The 18,559-nt window shown below is 45.1% G+C and overlaps 1 protein-coding gene across 2 annotated transcripts in view; it reads left to right on the top strand.

Moving 5' to 3' along the window:
* SLC9A3R1 (SLC9A3 regulator 1) overlaps positions 1 to 18,559 on the top strand; it is a 53,935-nt gene that overhangs the window by 15,924 nt on the left and 19,452 nt on the right. Inside the window, exons 2-4 of one of the 2 annotated variants that reach the window (XM_030208335.1) lie at positions 9,859 to 10,020; positions 10,960 to 11,113; positions 16,145 to 16,188. In XM_030208335.1, coding sequence (XP_030064195.1) covers positions 9,859 to 10,020; positions 10,960 to 11,113; positions 16,145 to 16,188 — 360 coding nt within the window. Of the gene's footprint in view, positions 1 to 9,855; positions 10,021 to 10,959; positions 11,114 to 16,144; positions 16,189 to 18,559 lie in introns of both variants that reach the window. The other variant, XM_030208334.1, reaches the window with a different exon arrangement.

Here is an 18,559-nt window from a genome sequence, read left to right as displayed (position 1 = left end):
CAACCACCATATTGCCCATCTCGTTCTCCCTCCACTACCAGCATTGCTCCATCTCTTTCCTACCCCAACCCCCAGTCACTCATTCCTACACTGATGCCTCCACTCACCAGTTAGCTTACTAACTCATCACTGTCTTCCTCTCCCTGCTGCCACTTGTTCACATGCCAGACCGCTGCCTTCCTGTGTCTACCCATTCGCTCAAATCTACCTCCCCAACATTTTGGCTGCAAGCAAACCAAAACGAGGTACCAGGCCATAGCCTTGTGCACACTGCTGGCGTCTCTTGGCTGGTCCTTCCCCTCCAAAACAGGAAGTTATCATAGGCAGAATCAACAGACCACCAGCATCATGCACAAGGCTATGGCCCCGTGATTTGTTTTGGTTTGCTTGCAGCCAAAGTGTCAAAGGTGGCAGGGAAGGACAGATTCCATTTTTTTCTTGCTGCTGCAGACATGGGGAAGGCAAGCAAGTGGCAGCAGAGATAGGAAGACAGCGGTTGGGCACTGGGTGCTGCATACTCTCTACAGTTGTGTTGTGTACCCTTTGAGGTACACGTACTATGTGTTGGGAACCTATAGTGTGTAGTTTATTGGATTTCAGGTTTACTGAGGTGGATGCATGATCTTGAGTGTGTCCGTGTTAATAGATATTTGGCGGTTATGTGAGGCACAAGGTTACTAAATGTAAGCAGATAAGATTTTAAGTTCTCCTTCCTCATTGGGCTGTAGTCATTACTTCATATCCAGCTGTAATCATTAGATGTCACTTATTGCCTGGGGAGGATGGGGGGTATAATACTCATTTGTTAAGGGATGGGTTTTGTTTGTTTTAATCTCTTGTTTTATATTGGGTTGTGAACCACACTGCAGTGTCTGCTTACTGTTGGAGCAGTATGTGTACCTGCTGCTCTGTGCTGGTTACAGCCCTCTGTTTTTGCTTTGATCCCATCCTTTGTTTATATAATCCCTTTAATTCTATCACTTTTTGTCCCACAAAATCCATTTTGCTCAGGGCCGGCGCAACCCAGTAAGTGAGGTACGGGGGTGCCGACCTCTGGAGGGCGCCACAAGCCATGCTTACCGCAGCCGGGTGGTTCACAGTTCCAGCCCCAGCAGCAGGGAGCTCTGTCACCACCTGCCCACCTTCAGCTCTACAACAGCCCTACTTTCGTTCCTGTCGCCTTTTGTTTAAATCTTTTATTTTACCTCAAGTCATAGTGGCGTCAGTGACAGCAGTAGGCTCGCCTCCAGCCCTCCCTTCTCTCTGTGTCCTGCCCTTGCGAAAACAGGAAATTGCATCAGAGGAAGGCGGGACACAGAGGGAAGGGAAGGCTGGAGGTGAACCTGCTGCTTTCACTGCCATCGCTGCGACTTGAGGTAAAATAAAAGATTTAAACGCAGGGTGGCAGGAACGAAAGGAGGGCTGTTGCAGAGCTGAGGGCGGGCAGGTGGTGACTGAGAGCTGCCTGCTGCTGGGGCTGTAACTGTGAACTGCCCGGCGGGGTTATAAGTTTAAACTGTACTTTCCATTATGTTCATTCCCACTATTCCAGGACGAGTGGGTAGTTATGTCCATCGACCAGCAGGTGGAGGTAGAAAATACAGAACTGAACACCACTACATAGCTTCCTGCTAGCAGCTCAGCTCCTCAGTATCTTCTATCTCCAGCAGGTGGATGAACAGACTTCCTCTGTCTCTGGTTCGGAGGCCTTGCTCCTGGTCCAGTTGGTCAGCTGGTTCCCAGTTGAGCAGATGTACCTGGTGGTGCTGGGTCCCTGTCGTGCCTTCCTCCTGGGGTGTTCTGCACCTTTTCCCTGTTTGTCCTCTGTGTGAGAGCCTGCTCAGCAACCAGTCTACTCAGAAGATGAGTCGCTGCAGGCAACACAGTGAGTCTGGCAGGCCGGTGCTGTTGCCGTGCCCTGCTCTGAAAGGGGTGGTGACTGTGTCCCCGGGTAGTGTGGACCCAGGGTGGTTGGTCCTTTCTACGGTGTTTCAGGCCGTGGGACATCGATGGGAGCACTGCGTGTCGGTGCTACAAAAAAAAAAAACATGGAGGAAGTGGAGGAGCAGTTTAATGATTGGATCAGTGAAGTGAGAACTAGGGGAGCCTGGTTGAAATCTCACAACTGCTTCTTGAGGTCTTTGGCAGATACTAACAGACGTGTTTCCTTTGAAGACAGAAAACTGCCTAATCTACCTGAATGTAAAAAAAAAATAAACATATTTTTTTGCTTGTTTGTGCTGTACTCCGGTTTTAAAAAAAAAAGTGGATGTGTAGCGCGGTGCACCACATGTTTTCCCGTGCAGCGGCAGTCTCTGGCCATGGCAGCCCCCGCTTAGTGTGTGACCTGCAAGCCCGTCTTGCAGTGAGCGGTACTCCTCCTTGGGGCGCCACGGTGTGCAGTCCGGTTCCCAAGTGGAGGAGCTGATTCGGGGCTCGCACATACAGGGCGCGCTCAGTCACAGCGGTGCGTTTCAGCTCTGCTCCTGTGCAGGGCCTTGGCGCTTCGCCTCAGAAGGAGGTGGGAATGGTGGCCATTTTTTTTTTTTTGTTGTTGCAGACGCAAAGCCCCTGCGCAGGCAGCTGTGTGTGTGGGGGGGGGGGGGGGGGGGGGAGCTGGATCAGCCCTTCATCTGCTCTATCTGGCCTTGGGCTGGTGCTAGGAGCCTCTTCTCCAGCAGGCCTGGCAGCTCCGGGGAGAGAGAGGAGATGGGGATCTCCATGCTTGTTCCCAAGGGATCACTACTGCTGCTCTGTGGAGACTTAATCTCAGATTTCGCTGCAGTTGGGCTGCTAGGAGGCGGCCCCCTGATTTCAGAGGCAATTGCAGCGCTCCCTTGAGGAGTTTCTGGAAGGTAGTCAGGCAGCTAGCCTTATGAAGAACCTCAGGGGCCCGTACAGGGTATTTTCCCATTCACCTGGACATTCAGGTCCTGCTTGCTGCAATGTGGAGTGCGTCTGACACAGGCCTACTGGTTGGGAGGACTATGGCCCATCCTTTTTCTCTGGTGCTAGAAGGTGGAGATGTTCCCTTACCTAAGTTGGACTAGGTGTCTGCAGTCACCTAGAGTACTACCCCTCCCGGTGGTTGGCAGCCTTGCCTTGAGGGATCTGCTAAATTGGAAGCCAAAACGGGCTTTGCAGCACACCTTGAGGTGACTGCTTTGGAGCTGCAGGCTTCTATTTGTAGTCCCTTGGTGGCACAGGCCTGTTAGCAGTGGCATCAGCAGTCCTTTTCCTGGGGCAGTCCCGGGCTGCCTAGATGGAGGCGGGCTTAGCCTGTCTGATCACCACTGTGTATGTCATTCTTAGTTTTTCAGCCACAGGCATGTCATTGACGCTGTCCGCGAGGCGTCATCTCTGGCTGCGGGCGTGGGTGGCTGTTGCCACTTCAAAGGCCTGCGTGGTCGGGTTACCCTTTTGAGGCACATTTCTCTTTGGGAATGACCTCAGAAATTTGGTTCAGGAGCTGGGTGAGCAGGCCCCAGCGTCTTCCAGAAGATGTTCCTTGTTCCTCTGCTTGCCTTGCGGGCTCAGCAGGTGCCCAGTTTCGTGACAGCTCCATGTGTAGGTCTGGTTGTCAGACCCTTGGCCAGAGGGCTCAGTTTCGGGCCCAGCTATCTTCCTTCCGGGGAACGGAGAGCTGGCAGGGCAGTGAGAGTGAGTGGCTGCTGTCTCCTGGCAATCCCAATGTAGCCAGGCCGGATACTCCCTCTGGGCCTACAGGGGGCCGCTTCAGGCCTTTCGGGACATATGCTCTACCTTTTGCTGAGCTCTAGCTCTGGTTATTCTGGGTGATGGTTTCCAGTTGGAGTTCTCCCCTCCGGTAGCTCTTTTCTTCTTAGTCTCCTTGTCGGGGGGGGGGGGGGGGGGGGGGGGGGAGGGGCCCTCCCCTCCCCTCCCCTCTGGCAGCTCAGAGCAGAAGCTCAGTTGAGGTGCAGCTGGAACCAGTTTAAAACGCAAGTTGTGGGCTCATTAGGTTTAGTGCATCTGGCCGTGAGAGAGGAACTGTTCAACCTGGCAGGAAGATAGGAGCAGGGACACAGGGGAGTTGAATAATAGACATTGACAGAAAAGAAATGCCAAGTGGGACCAGGAGACTCGGGCAAGAGTTAAGAGAAGACAGAAGAAAGCAGAAACCAGAGTCTGGGACCAACATAATTACAAAAATTAAGACCATACAAAGGTAGAAAAATGAATTTTATTTTATATTGATAGCCTTAAAGAACTGAATCAAATATCGATTCAAATCGATTTGGCTGAATCAGACAACACTACTTAGTATGGAGTACAGATAGCTAAATCCCTGATTACTGCTGGAATTCATAAGCAACTTCAGTTTCCATATCAGTACTGATGGGGTGTGGGGGAGGGAGGGAGGGAATGGGACAAGATGCTTGCTGATGTAGGGTGGATGAACCACCAATTTTGCCATGGTGTTCTGTGCAAAATGCCCAGATTTAAGCAGTATTGTTAAAACTGGACTGAAAGCAGCAAGCTGATTTTTATTTTTTTTTAATGGTGAAAGAGACTGAAAATATAAATTTACAGGGAAGATGGGACTTAACATTTATAGAAAGTTCTGTACAGTTTACACCATTATTCTTCACTTATTCTAGTTTGGGTCAAGATGTTTCTTACCAGGAACTTACTGGAGCAGTCGGCCTTTTGTCTGTAATTATTAGTGTGAAATAACTTGGATTGCCTTGCCAGCAGGGTTGAACCATTGTTGCTTGGCAGCTATTTGAGGAGGATTTGCTGGGTAAACAGAAGATATGTTCTGATGTCCTGTTTTTCTGTGGAGCTGAAAAATCAGTAACAATCTTTTGTGCAGTATTTTGAACAGTATCTTCTTGATTTTTTTTTTTTATTTTTTTTTAAGGATAGTGCAAATTTTAATCTTTGAAAGTCCCAAGTCTGAACTCAGTACAAGCAGTTGTGGAGGCAGTATTTGTAAGCTTGTGATCATTTATGCCCAATTTTGGTTTCGGAAGTGAACGCAGGTTTATTCTAGTTGTGCTTTAAAATAAACTTGCCTATTGAGTTGAACATTACAGGGTCATTGTGTGGTCTGTAATAAGAGATTGGTATGTCTTCTCATTTAGTTTACCTGTACAGCAGAAGTTTTTATAAATGGAATTATTCAATGTAGTAAAAGCTGTAATGGTTACTTTGTCACTGTGCCTGGGATGGTTGCGGCACTAAGCAGCAGCGTCCTAGTGCTCTCCCATCTGAGGGTGGGTAGACTGGCTAAGTTGCATAGTCTTAATCTGCTATCATTCTTGTTTTCTGAGCACCAAATAATGAACATATAAATGTAACTTGGTCGTTATTCACCACACAGCTAGATAACTTATGTGAGTTGGACTGATACTTAGGAAAACATTTATCAGTTTGTGTAGTTGATTTATAGAAACTTCTTGGTTTAGTATACACTGAATAATAGTAAAGTCTGTGACTTTATTGTATCCCTTTGTTCTATTAATATATGGCCTGGATCCAAGACAGCATGTCCTGGCCTCTTAACTAGGCTGGCTAGCCCTGAAATCTGGCGGAAAAATCTCAAACTACATTTCGGCACCCTGTGTGGCCAACTGAGGTCACCACAATAGTAATAATCCTACCTTTTTCTTCCTAGATTTGAACACAGTCTCATATCTCCATCGTTTCCCTGAGTACTGACATCTTTATCAGACAGGAGACTTTGAACATAATTCTCCAGTGGCCTGAAGCCCAGTTCCATCATTTAGCATTTGACTTTAAAACCACTCCTATCTCATGAATAAATATTGTTCCTGACCAACAAGTGTCAATTTCCTGTTCAAGACTTAAATAGTAATAGGTCTTTTCGCATTTAGAACAGGAAAAAATTGATCACTTTGGTTTCAGGATTCAAGCAAGCATTAAGAAGGAAGGAGTTATAAATGCTGGAATGCAGGGGTTAAGATAACGGTGTCTTAGCTTTCTTGCAATGTGGGAGTTCTTTTCCTTAATCTTAAATCATGTGTTAGTGCTTCCCTGCCCCCCCCCCCCCCCCCTCTTAGCATGTCACTTATTTTACTCTCGTTCTTTTGTGTAGACTTCCTTAGCCAATTCTTTTGTATAATCATATGGTGACGCATTGGTGAGTTTTGTACTTGACTGACCAGTAAATTTTATAATACTAAAACATCGCATTTAACCGTGGAAGCTAGAATTGTTAAATTTCTTTTGTATAGTGCCCTGCTTTATAGCACTATACAAGTTACAGTTGCAAATCCCCATACCTAAGGAAATGATCACCTGATTCAAAAATCGAAGTGGTGATGGTGGGATGGGAAAAGGTATTTGTGGCATTTTTGTTGTGCCACCACTGCTATTAGGGTGGGTGATTAAAAGAATGTGATTTCCTTATCTCACCAGGCCAGTCCAGGTCTCATAGGTTTTGCTCTTGTTACCAGCTAATTGAGAGGACTAGATTGCCGACATCACCCCATATAGGATAAAGTGTAGCCTGCAACAGAGCTGCACAATCTATCCATCTGCTGCTAGGATAGGAAAACCATATGTTTGGACCTGTTTGATAGGACTTGAGGGCTGTTTTTCAGGGCCCTCGGATCTCCAGCACTTTCATGTCCATTCTGTTTTTTGTTCGAGATTAGTATTTTCATCAGTTGACAGACATTTCCAGAAAACTGACACTCTTAAATAATTGCAGGGAAATGGCATTTGCCAGCTAATATCCTGCATAGGTGCCAACTCTGGGGCACTGGAGCATCCTTAGTATTGAGTGAATGCCTTCACTGTATGCAGGGAGGTATTTGAGTTTTGCACTCCTTGTTCTGAAAAGCTGATTGGAGAATCTGTATATTGCGTCTTCCCTGTAAGCATGCAACTAGCCAATACTAGGTGACTTATGTTTTACTGCTGCCTAACTTGTATTGCTCAGCTTTAAATCCTGGTTAAAATATCTAACATTTGGTACATTTTAAACAGTGGATATTTGAGGGGTTAACATAGTGATCCAACCAATTGACTTGCTTGAAATAGTGTTCTGTTGTTGCATACTGTTTGTGTTCTTCCAGCTAAGATGTTAATACATCAGAATGCTTTATTCCAACTACAGAGATCAACAAGCAACTTGTAGGCACCTTTCATTGGACTAAAGTGTTTAACCAGCTTTTCAGAGCTATGCTCAAATTTATCTAATAGTCTCACAACTTACATAGCAATATAGTGATGACTGCAGATAGACTTGTACGGTCTGACCGCCCAACAAGATAAACTCATAACATAAAGTATGATGCAGTACTACATATGCATACTTGATCTTGATTTGCCCTTGCCATTTTCAGGGCACAGTGTAACACTCTGCGCAGCATTGACCTTGTTCCCCAACTACTGAAGCTGTCTTTGAAGCTGCACTCCAGCCTATCCAAATCTGTCCAACCATGATTAGGTCCCAGACTGTAGAAGTCTACCAGGCACTGACTTTGCTTCACAATTATTGAAGGTGCTATATAAGCACCATTAAGCTTGTTTGGTTCAATTCTCTTTCCGTACAGGATTCTTTTGTGTTTACCCCACATACTTGAATTCTGTTGCTGTTTTCATGCGATACGCTGCTGCTTTTCCACATTGCCCCGTTTGGTACTGAATGCCTTATATCTTGGATTGCATGTGTTTTCTATGTTTGCACATTGCTGGATTTGACTTTTTTTTTTTTTTTTTTTTTTTACATGACTCGGGCACACATGCTGAAATACGGCTGTTTCGAGTCTGACACACTAGGCGATTGGACTTGATACTATTAAAGGTGCTACACTGCATCCTTTAAATCCTCATCTCTTGTCTCGCTTCCTTTGTTTACCGTTTTCATCTCCATCCCCTGCGGGAGGGCATTCCAGGTTATCTGCCACCCTGTCTGTGAAAAAAGTACTTCTTGATGTTCCTGAGTTGGCCCCCTGTAACCTTTAATTCATGTCTCCTAGGTTCCGATGCTACTTCTGCTAATGTGTTGACTGAATTTCACTCATAGCAAGCAAGTGCAGTTTGGAAGTTGTTGGTTCATGAATGGCAGAATAACAAATGTTCAAATAAATAAATAAAAACGGGGAGAAAATAATAACTCCAATTTTAACAAAACTATTAGTGGGATTTGAACCCGCCACCTCTGGATTACAAGACCGGTGCTCTAACCACTCGCCACAGCTCTATTTGCTTGGATGTCCCGCCCTTACTTCTAGGTCTCTCAGCTGAGTGAAGCACGGGCAAAAAGGACATTTTTATTATTGCGGGGGAGGACGCACAAAATGGACTTTTTTTTTTTTTTAAGCAAAGCTTTATTAAAAAAAAACAAACAGGCTCCGATGCTGCAGGCTCTTTTTGGACATCATTCAACCCCAGAATAATAAAAACGTCCTTTTTGCCCTTGCTTCACTCAGCTGAGAAGTCTCTGAGCCAATCACAGTGTGTTTAGCTCAGCTAAATGCGCTGGGATTGGCTCAGACTTCCAGACTTTTTTTTTTTTAACATTTTAATAATTTTTCCAATCCCGTGCAGCCCCAGCGAGAGGTACAGACCTCTCGTTAGATTTTCCAGCGTTAAGGCAATCGGAAAAGGTTAGTGCATCTCATTACAATAGGGTTTCTACACGATTTGCTCATCTGCATTCTGTTTTTGTTAGCTGCTACCTTCGTCGGACAAAAGTGTTTAGTGCATGCCAGGGTTTACTGCTTGCTTGTTATTGGCTCGTAAAGTTTAGTGCATCTGGCCCCTAGTTCTGCCACTTTTCTTGTCTCTGGAAAAGGCTTGTATATTAATACCCTTCAAATATTTGAATGTCTGTATTATATATCACCCCTATCTCTCCTTTCCTCCAGGGTATACATCTTCAGACCATCAAGTCTCTTCTCATAACATCCTGTGGCACAAATCTCATACCATTTTTGTTGCTTTTTTTCAAGTCTTTTTTTTTTTTTTTTTTTTTCATTTTTAGTATATGGCCTCCAAAACTGAACACAATACTCAGAGGCCTCACCAACTACTTGTATACTGTCATCAACACTTTTTTCTTCTGCTGGTTTATACCCCTTTATATGCAGCCTAGCATCCTACTGGCTGTGGCCACTACCTTGTCACATTGTTTCATCACCTTGGGATCCTGAGACACTGTTGTGCCGAGGTCCCTCTCCTGAGCTGTGCTTATCAATCTGTTGCCTCCTATCTTGTACATCACCAGTGCATCACTTTGCACTTCTTTGCATTAAATTTTAACTGCAGGATCTTTGACTATTCTTTGGAGATCTCTTCTCAAGGTTTCTACTCCTTCCAGGGCATCCAGTCTAGAAATTATGTCCTCCGCAGAAAGGCATACTTTCCTTCTAACCCTTTAGTAATCTCTCACAAATATATTAAACAGAATCGGCCCCAGTACTGACCAGAGACACTCCACTACTCGCCTTCATTTTTCTCCAAGTGAATTCCATTTACTACCACCCTGTCGCCTGTCAAACAGTTTCTAGTCCAGTTCACTTTGGATCCTAAATTCAGCCCTCAGCTTTAGTCTTCTGTGAGGAACTGTATCAAAGGTTTTGCTGAAATCCAAGTAGATTACATAGTTTTTTTTAGTGTTTCTGTATTAATGGAATAACATGGCATCCACATTAAATTACAACTGTAAATTCAAATTATTTTTGCATGTTTTGGCTTTGATCCATAAGATTTTCCTTACCTATCCAAACCTCTGCTCTACAAGTTGCAATTCATGTAGTACATAGGCCTTTGTTTCAAAAGGCTTAATCTAAAAATATTCAGTGCATACTGAACCCCTTCCTGGTTTTCAAAGGCATTCATACTATTTTATTCCCTTTCCTGCAGAAGGATCTACGACCTCGTTTGTGTACCATGAAGAAAGGGCCAAATGGTTATGGGTTTAATCTTCATAGTGAAAAAACCAAACCAGGCCAATATATCAGAGCCGTAGACCCCAACTCACCTGCAGAAGCATCAGGGCTGAAACCCCAGGACCGTATAATTGAGGTGTGTGTGAGATAGAATCAATGCAGACTTGACCTAATGGTGCCTCCACTTATGCTGGGTTCCCCTATGGGAACCCTATAAATATTTGCTTGTCATTTATATTGCTCTGAAAAATCAAAAAGAGTCATTGCTTCAATTGTGCAGATCAGGCTACATGTCAGTCAAATGTGACATTTTTGGGGCATTTGTTTTGATCTAATTAAATCCCCAAAAGTATCGCCATACCTAATTCTTAGAATACCTGGTTCTAAATCAGTCCTATTAAATTCCTGGTCTGCACCCACTTTGCTGAATCCCAGCAAAGTGGGTGCAGACCAATTTGATGAAATTTAATTCCAGTGGTAAAACTGCATTAATGATACTGAATTATTGTAGTAGCAATATGGCAGGGGGAGCTAAGCTCAAATTTGTCTAGGAGTGGAAGAGTAGCCTAATGGTTAGCACAGTGGGCTGAGAACCTGGGGAACTGGGTTTGATTTCCACTGTGGCTCCTTGTGATCACTTAATCCTCCATTGCCTCAGGTACAAAAAAAAACTTAGATTTGAGCCCATTAGGGTCAGGAAGTACCTGAATATAAACAAATATAAATTGCTTTGCTTGTACCACAAAAGCAGTATATCAAATCCATGACCACCTCCCTACTGTGGTACACTTGCCACTTGGAGAGCACTGTATGAATTCCTAAGCATTGGGACCCTCCAAGAGAGCGATGCTTCAGGAAGAGCTAAACAAGTATTTTGACTTGTACAGTTTGTCAGTAGCGTCTTAAACTTCAAAGATGCAATAGACCAAATTAAAAAAAACAAAAAAAAACATCTTTCCTGATTTTAAAATTTAGAAGTCTTGTAAGTGCTGTGGAAGGGCTTATGACGAACCTTTATAAAGATGGTTTCCACTGAAGGCCTTTCTCTCGTGTTCTCATGGTGATCTCCATCCAGGTGAACAAATTGTGCATGGAGGGGAAACAACATGCTGAAGTGGTAGCTGCCATTAAAGCTGGTGGGGATGAGACCAGCTTGTTGGTTGTGGATCCAGAAACAGATGACTTCTTCAAGAAGTGCAAAGTCATTCCATCCGAGGCCCACCTGACAGGTAATAGCTGTCTGTTCACATGCTTATATTGTTTCAGATTGTTTAATGGATCTTGAGAACTGTATAATGTCTGTATGATATATGACTCAAGAGTATTGCTTCAGTGTACAAAATCTGGTGAGGCAAGTGTCGGACCAAGTGAGTTTTAATAAAGTAATGGAGTTGATTTGATAGTGTTTTCATACCTTTGTCTTATCACCACACTCTTCAAATCTAATACCACACTATGCAGTGCTCTATGAATAACAATCAAAACCTTTAAATTGGCACCAGAATTAATTGGCAGCCAGTGTAGGCCCTCTAAAGGGGGGTCACATGATCTCTCCATGCACACCTATAGAGACATAAATTGCTACATTTTGAATTATTTTTAAAACATGAACCACTTTTAGGTAGTCCCTTAAAACAGACTATTAGATCAATCTAAAGCAGGGGTTCTCAAACCCAGTCCTTGAGACCCACTTAGCTAGTCAGGGTTTCAGGATATCCACAATGAGTATGCATGAAATAAATTTGCATGCACTCTCTATTCTATGTCATGCATATTGTGACAAGCAGCCATTGCTTGTCACTATAGCAGGGAAAGTGAAGCTAAATGTTCCAGAAGGCATTGGGATTGCCATTCAGAAGTAGATGAGCTGAAGATAACCTGTGGCGGTACCTCTTATTGAAAGGGGTTTTGGTAGTACAGTAGACCTATGATGATGGAAGGGAGTGTGTGTCTCCCTTTTAAAGGCTGGAGGAGAGGAGCCAAGGACAGACAGTTGGTGAACGTTCCGGCAACTTGGTCATCCCAGATCTACCCATGAGGTTTAATGCTCCGGTTAGAGGAGAGATGTTGGTTCTCCTGTAGGATATATAAACTTCCCTAGGAGGAGGAAAGGAAGAGCCCCACCCAGGATTGGGAAGAGTTTGCTGTGAGAAAACCCTGCCATGGGATTTCAGAGGAGAAAGATAAAGCTTTGCCCTGAGCCAGAAACCCTGAGAATGCTAGTGCTAACTCCTGTTGAACTCTCCTCTAGAGAAAATGGACTTTAGAGGAAAGACAGTTGGGATAAACTGTATGTAATAGTGCTTTGAGAGCAAATGCTCTGGTAGTTTGGTTGCACTTTTTGTTGGGAATGGTCATAGGGAGGGTTTTGGCAAAAGGAAGCCACGTGAGCAGAACTTCCCCCTTCTACTCTGAGCAGGAAAGGTATCGAAAAGGGTATAGCAGAAGAAAAGGGCATGGTACTTGAGAGAGAAGAGTTAAGTGGGCTGTATGCTGCTAGTGTTTGGAATGACATGTTTTAAACCTGATAGGAAGCAGCAGAAGGTCACGAAGAAACCTGTGGGATTAAGGCAGAAGTGATGCAGCAACTGAAGGTTTTTGTATGCCTCAAGGGAGGGACAGCATTAGCTACTGAACTAATTTGCATACCAGAAAGAATGTTGGGAAATGATTTGTATCTTCAGGTTTGCTGAATGCTTTTAATATATGGCAGGATAGTCATGTGTGCCCCCCCCCCCCCCAAAAAAAAAAAAAATGTGCCTCTGCTGCAGGTGGAAGGATTTTCTAGGGGTCACTGTGGCAATGGGAGCTAGTAAAGGTGGCCTGGTGGGTGGAAATGGAGGGAGCCCAGCATCCAGAGGCAGGGCAGAAAAGTGATTGGATCCATGTCATTGGTTGTCTTATCCCTGCCTAGACCCTGAGGGGGAGTCCCGAAGCTGAACAGGTGGACTTGTAGTGGCTGGTTGCTAGGAACCTCTGCAAGGGGGGCAGAGGAAGTCTGGGTGACGTCCCTTTCAAGGGGGTTTGTGAGAAGGTAGGAGTGCTTGGTGGAAAAAAGATGCCCCAAGTGCGGAGGAGCCCCACTCCTGCTAGGACTTGCCAGCCCAGTGGATCCCTAATCTGGGATAGGATAGATATGGACATTGATTGGATGTGACTTTGGCCTCTTATACACTTAAACTGAAGAAATGAGGGTTGTTATGAACTGTTGGTTTAATGTTTGTCAAGTAAAAAAGTTAAGACTGCTGGTCATTTGAGAAAAATGGCCTTTTGCATCCCCCAGGGTGAGAATACCCTTCAGGCTACACACAGCTCATCTGAAGTACCAGTCTGTTTTGTGAATCCTGGTCCTGGGCACCTGACCCAGGAAGCTAGGTAGGCAGCCCTGATTGAGGGGTAAACCAGGATTACATATGGATTGAGAATTTTGTCTCACCCAGTGTGAGAAGAGTTAGTTCACTGATGCTGTTTAGGTTTTGGGACTGTCAGCTGGACAGTTGGATGCCTGTCTGTTATAGGTGAGACTCCTTTTCCAATTACTTGAGACCTCCTTGGGGAGGTTCTTATCACAGTATTCATTATGGATATCCTGAAAACTTGACTGGCTAGGTGTGCCCTGAGGAATGGGTTGAGAACCCCTGATCTAAAGGCTATTACCATTCACTGATGAAAATGTAGCAGGGGCATCTGAAGGGAGGTAAAGCTGAGTTCAGCAAAAATCATGTAGGTGTTAGCAGTGTGCAAGGGAGTGATTGAAGGTTTGATATCCCCAAACATAATAGTATTTTAAGCTGGGAGCAGAATATTGCTGCATTTAATGATGACCTTCCAGGAGCATTTATGGACCAGAAATCATGACTTTGGTTCTGCCTACCAGTTTCTCTGGTATCCTTACATTTTAACTTGTGAGCAGTTGCATTGCATAGCATATTTCAAGGTCCTTTTCTCAGGCAGCCTACTATCAAATGGTGCATAGCAACACCCTCGGTCTCTCTTCCCCTTCTCTGTACTCATGTTGCCACGGATACCTTGGAGTATAATCCTTTTTCAGTGCAATGCTTTTGAACTCTGTTCATCCTCTGCTTTTTAAATGGTGAAAAGACATGCACATTGAACTTTAATCCTGGTATGCTGAGGATCCAGAGGGGAAGCAGCTTTCCAGAAGGCCTGGATTTCAGAGGTTTAATCATAAATCTGATTCTACAGACAAGTGTGAGAATAGTTACATGATGGAGAGAATTAGAGGCAGATCCTTAGAGCATCTTTCTTTTGCCTTTTTAGCTTTTCCATGAATGTTGACTATATCATAAGATTACAGCTAACAAAGTACTGGAGCAGAAGACAGTCTTAATGTTTCAGTGGCGTGCTTTCACCACCTTTGGTCATCCTGAATGCATGTCACTTATCCCCGCTGTTTACTGAGTGACTAGTCCTGGACAGACTTGCTGCACCACATTTCAAACAAACAAACAAAAAAACAACAACAGTAAAGTCTCTAGCTAATCCAGTAACACAATATACATAAACTGTAATGGATTTTTTAACACACTTACCAGAACCCTAATTCTTTTTCACTAATTGTTCTGCTCAGAATTTGCCTTCACTGTTTAGTGTGTGTATGGGGGAGGAGGGGTGCAGAGCTGCCAAGGGAGCCAGCTTTTTCAGTAGGAGGTTTAGGGCACACCCCCAGCCTGCCTAGTCCCATCCATAGCTCTGTCCTGACACACTTTGCAGACATCCTGCAGCACCAGCAGTTACCTCCAGTACAGTGCCAGCAGGAGACACATTAAATGACGACATCTTCTGCCGCGGGACCAGTCCCACACAGCTCTTATCATGAGACTGGTCTCATGGCAGCAGAAGATATGTTTTATTAAGGTTTCTCCTGCTGCCATTGGAAGAGGAAGCTGCTCAGCGGGAGACCCTGTCTTAACAGCAGGAGTATGGGAGATGACCCACAAAAGCAAGGCTCTCCTGCTCAATGCAGGAGACGTTGGCAAGTCGGGGAGGGGCAGGGCCAAAAATATTTCTTTGAATAAATGACTTGCAAATATTTCCTTTGAATATCTTATGCTAAACTGTAGCACTATGTACCTAGGAGTATAAAAAATGTGATTTCCTCTAATTTTGGGATGTTTTTTTTAATGGACCCATACTGTAGAAGTATGAGACTGCCTGCTTCAGGCCAAGAGTGTTCATACAAGAAATGGTTCTCTTGGCATGTGCTTAGCCCAAAACATATAAAATGAAGTGCTGTTTAGTTTTTGCAAGGGTGAATTCAGGGGAAATCAAGCATTTGCTCCTTTTCATCAAAATTGCTTCATTTTGGTTCAGGCTAGCCTGATCAGTCCTTACCTCCAATGCATATGGGTTTGTAGTGCTGCTTAAGGAAAGCAGAAATAAAAGTCCATTCATGCTGCAGGCTAAAACTAGAATTCAGTCTGGTCTTAAAAATGGAGTCAGCTGGTCATCCAAAACAGTTGTCTAATTCACAGAATTGGTGTACTTGTAGCTACTTTCTCTTTCATACCAGCTCCCTTCCTCTTCCCATCTTGCTCTTTCTCTAGCACCCCACAGTGCAGCCTGGTACAAGATATCATCGCCTTGGAACAGTTGATTCACTTGCCAGACGTGGAGCGAGGGAGCAAAAAGGCTGGGAAAAAAATTGTAAACTGATCTGCATGTTTTTGCTGTGTCTTGCATGTATCTGAACTTACAGCTGCATTAAGCAGTTTCCCTTGGCACTGCTTGTTGATGTGGGTAAAATTTTTACTTTAGTTGAATAGGATTGAAGTCGGTTCCCCCTTCTGTGGCTCAGGGAAGGTTGTACTGAGAGCAAAGATGCTGCATGGGAAATTGAGCAGAGCCATAGATTTATTCCACCTTCATTCCAGTGGTTCTTGGTCTAATTTAAGTACTTTCATGTGCAGATCCCTTTACCCCTGGTGATTAAATCATTAAAGCATTGGACGAAATCTTGCCCATAAAATGAGAGGTAGGGAGTAGGGGCTGTGGTAATCCTTTTATTCTTTTCTTTGATCTTGATGCCTTTTCTTAATGAAATCCCATAAACAGATTGCACCCTCTTCATGACTACACTTTATGTGTAGGTATATTGGCATGAAGGATGGGAAAAATCATGGTTTTGGGCCATTCAGTAAATTGCTGTAGAGGGTCTCAGAATACTTTGCAGTTCTTCTTGATAGAAGAGCAATGGGTAAGCAAAATAAAATGGTTAATGAAAATTCTGTCCCCTTTAGGTCCTTTACCAGAACCAGTTGCCAATGGAGAGGTGGACGAGAAGGTAACAGAACAATTTTGAGTATACATGTTTATCCTGGACTCTAATTGGAGTATTGGAAGCAGGGTCGGTGCGGGGGGGGGGGGGGGGGTCCGGTGCGGAGGGGGGCGGGAGCAGTGGCGGGGATGGGGGAAGGGTGGAGGTTGGTTCACGCGATGTTCGTTTCCAGGCGGCAGCAGCGGCGTCCGACTCCGTTTCCCTCTCTGTTCCGCCCTCTGTCATGACGTCTTGACGCGAGGGTGGGACAGAGAGGGAAGTCTGTACTGCGCATTTGCAGGTGAGTTGGTCACTTGCTGTTTATATGTTTGATAAGTGCATTCACTCTGCAGCCCCTCACTACCTCTCCATCCTCATCTCTCCCTACACTCCTTCCCAAGAACTCCATTCACTAGGTAAATCTCTCCTAATTGCACCCTTCTCCTCCATCGCTAACTCCAGACTCCATTCCTTTTATCTCGCCGCACCTTATACCTGGAATAGACTTCCTGAGCCATTACATCAAGCTCCATTCCTGGCCGCCTTCAAATCCGGGCTAAAGGCCTACCTGTTTGATGCTGCTTTTAATTCCTAACTTGTCACCTGCTCGTAACCTTATCTTGTCTTCCTCTCTTCAATAGTCCCTTTTCCCTATGTATCCTATCTGTCTGTCCTACCCTTATCCCTCATTTGCCCGATCTGTCTGTCCTGATTTAGATTGTAAGCTCTTTTGAGCAGGGACTGTCTTTTCTTCATGTTCAGTTGTGAAGCGCTGCGTACGACTGGTAGCACTATAGAAATGATTTGTAGTAGTAGTAGAGTTGCTTGCCTGTAACAGAAGTGTGATTAATCTGCTGCCTATGGAGAACGAGTTACATTGTTTCATTCCAGAACATAACTAGCCCAGAACTTTACACTAGCTTTGGCTTCTGGGAATGTATGGCTCTAATGTGCACAGCAGCGTCCTCCAGTTCATAGCTCAAGTTTACCTCCTTAAGGAGGTGGGAGAAATGGTGTGCCTGATCCAGCTATCTATACAGAACACCTGCTTAACAGGTAGGTAACTTGGTTTCTCCGAGGACAAGCAGGCTGCTTGTTCTCACATGTGGGTCGACATCCGAGTCGGCCTGGGAATCGGACGGCATTTTGCAAGCAAAATATAAAAAATGTTTTGCCAGAGTCTTGTGGCGCGCGTACTGATTTTCTGCCCATCGCGCCTGCCTGCCTGCCTCTGTTTTCTTTTCTCTGCATTGAGGTGCGGTAGAGTGTTTTTTTTTTTTTTTTTTCTGTGCTCCTCTCAGGCCCGGGAAGGGTCTTCGTCTGTTCGTGGCTTTTTTTGCCTTATTTTTCTTTTAACAATTTATCATTAAAAAAACAAAACCAAAAGGTACCCGTAGTTCCCTTTGTTTTTTTTGTCCCCTTTTAAAGTTTCCTTTGTTTTTCGACGCGGTCGGGTTGTTCCCTTCTTTTGTGCCCTTTTTTTCTTTATTTTTTGTCCTTTTTAAAGTTTCCTTTGTTTTTTGACGCGGTCGGGTTGTTCCCTTCTTTTGTGCCCTTTTTTTCTTTTAACAGGCATAATCGCATCTTTTGATTTTGCCGAAGCCGTTTTTCCTTCCATGTCATCGAAGACACCCAGCGGCTTCAAACGTTGTACTCGGTGCAACTGGACCACCTCAAGTATCGATACCCACGCCTGGTGTATCCAGTGCCTTGGGCCCAACCATAGCCCAGCCGCTTGTAGTCTGTGTCATCGTATGAAGAAACGATCCAAGCATCTCGAAGCCCAGCGAGAGAAGCTTTTTGGGGCTCGGTCCGGTCCTTCGACATCAGTACCAAGGTCGTAGTCGTCGACATCGCCTTCGAGGGAAGCATCGACGTCGGGAGCAGAGGTAATGGCTGCTGAAAGACCTATTCGCGCTGGGAGCTGTGAGGCATCGAGTGGGTCTCCACCTGCCTCGAGGCCTCCTGTTTGCAAGCCCCCGAGCAGTCTCAATGACGGGCGTCGAGCGAAGGCGAAGAAGCACTGTCATCGTTCTCCTTTGACACACAGTGCCGGGAGCTCCGGGGCGTCGAGGGAATCAGCACCCGGGAAGCGTCGGCGCCGAGAGGATCGCTCCCCCTCTATTCAGGAGGTGCCAATGCGTGCTGCAGCAGCATCTGGCCCTTCGCCTGTGGTGAGGTCCCTGACCTTGGTGCCGCCTGCCACCCAGGTCGACTCCCTTTCGACGTCGGTGGAGGAAGCTTCACCAGAGTCAAGGCGGGCGTTGACTTCTCAGCACCGGCGTCGAGGCAGGCTCAGTTTTGGACTGCTCTGAGGGATGTCTTGTCTGATACCGAAGATGAGCGTTCGTGGGAGGAAGAGGAGGATCCTAGGTAATTTTCTTCTGACGAGTCCTAT

The sequence above is a fragment of the Microcaecilia unicolor genome, chromosome 6 (assembly GCF_901765095.1).
Source record: "Microcaecilia unicolor chromosome 6, aMicUni1.1, whole genome shotgun sequence".
Taxonomy (NCBI): domain Eukaryota; kingdom Metazoa; phylum Chordata; class Amphibia; order Gymnophiona; family Siphonopidae; genus Microcaecilia; species Microcaecilia unicolor.
Note: the sequence above shows the minus strand (reverse complement) of the source record. Positions and strands in the feature narration are given on the sequence as shown.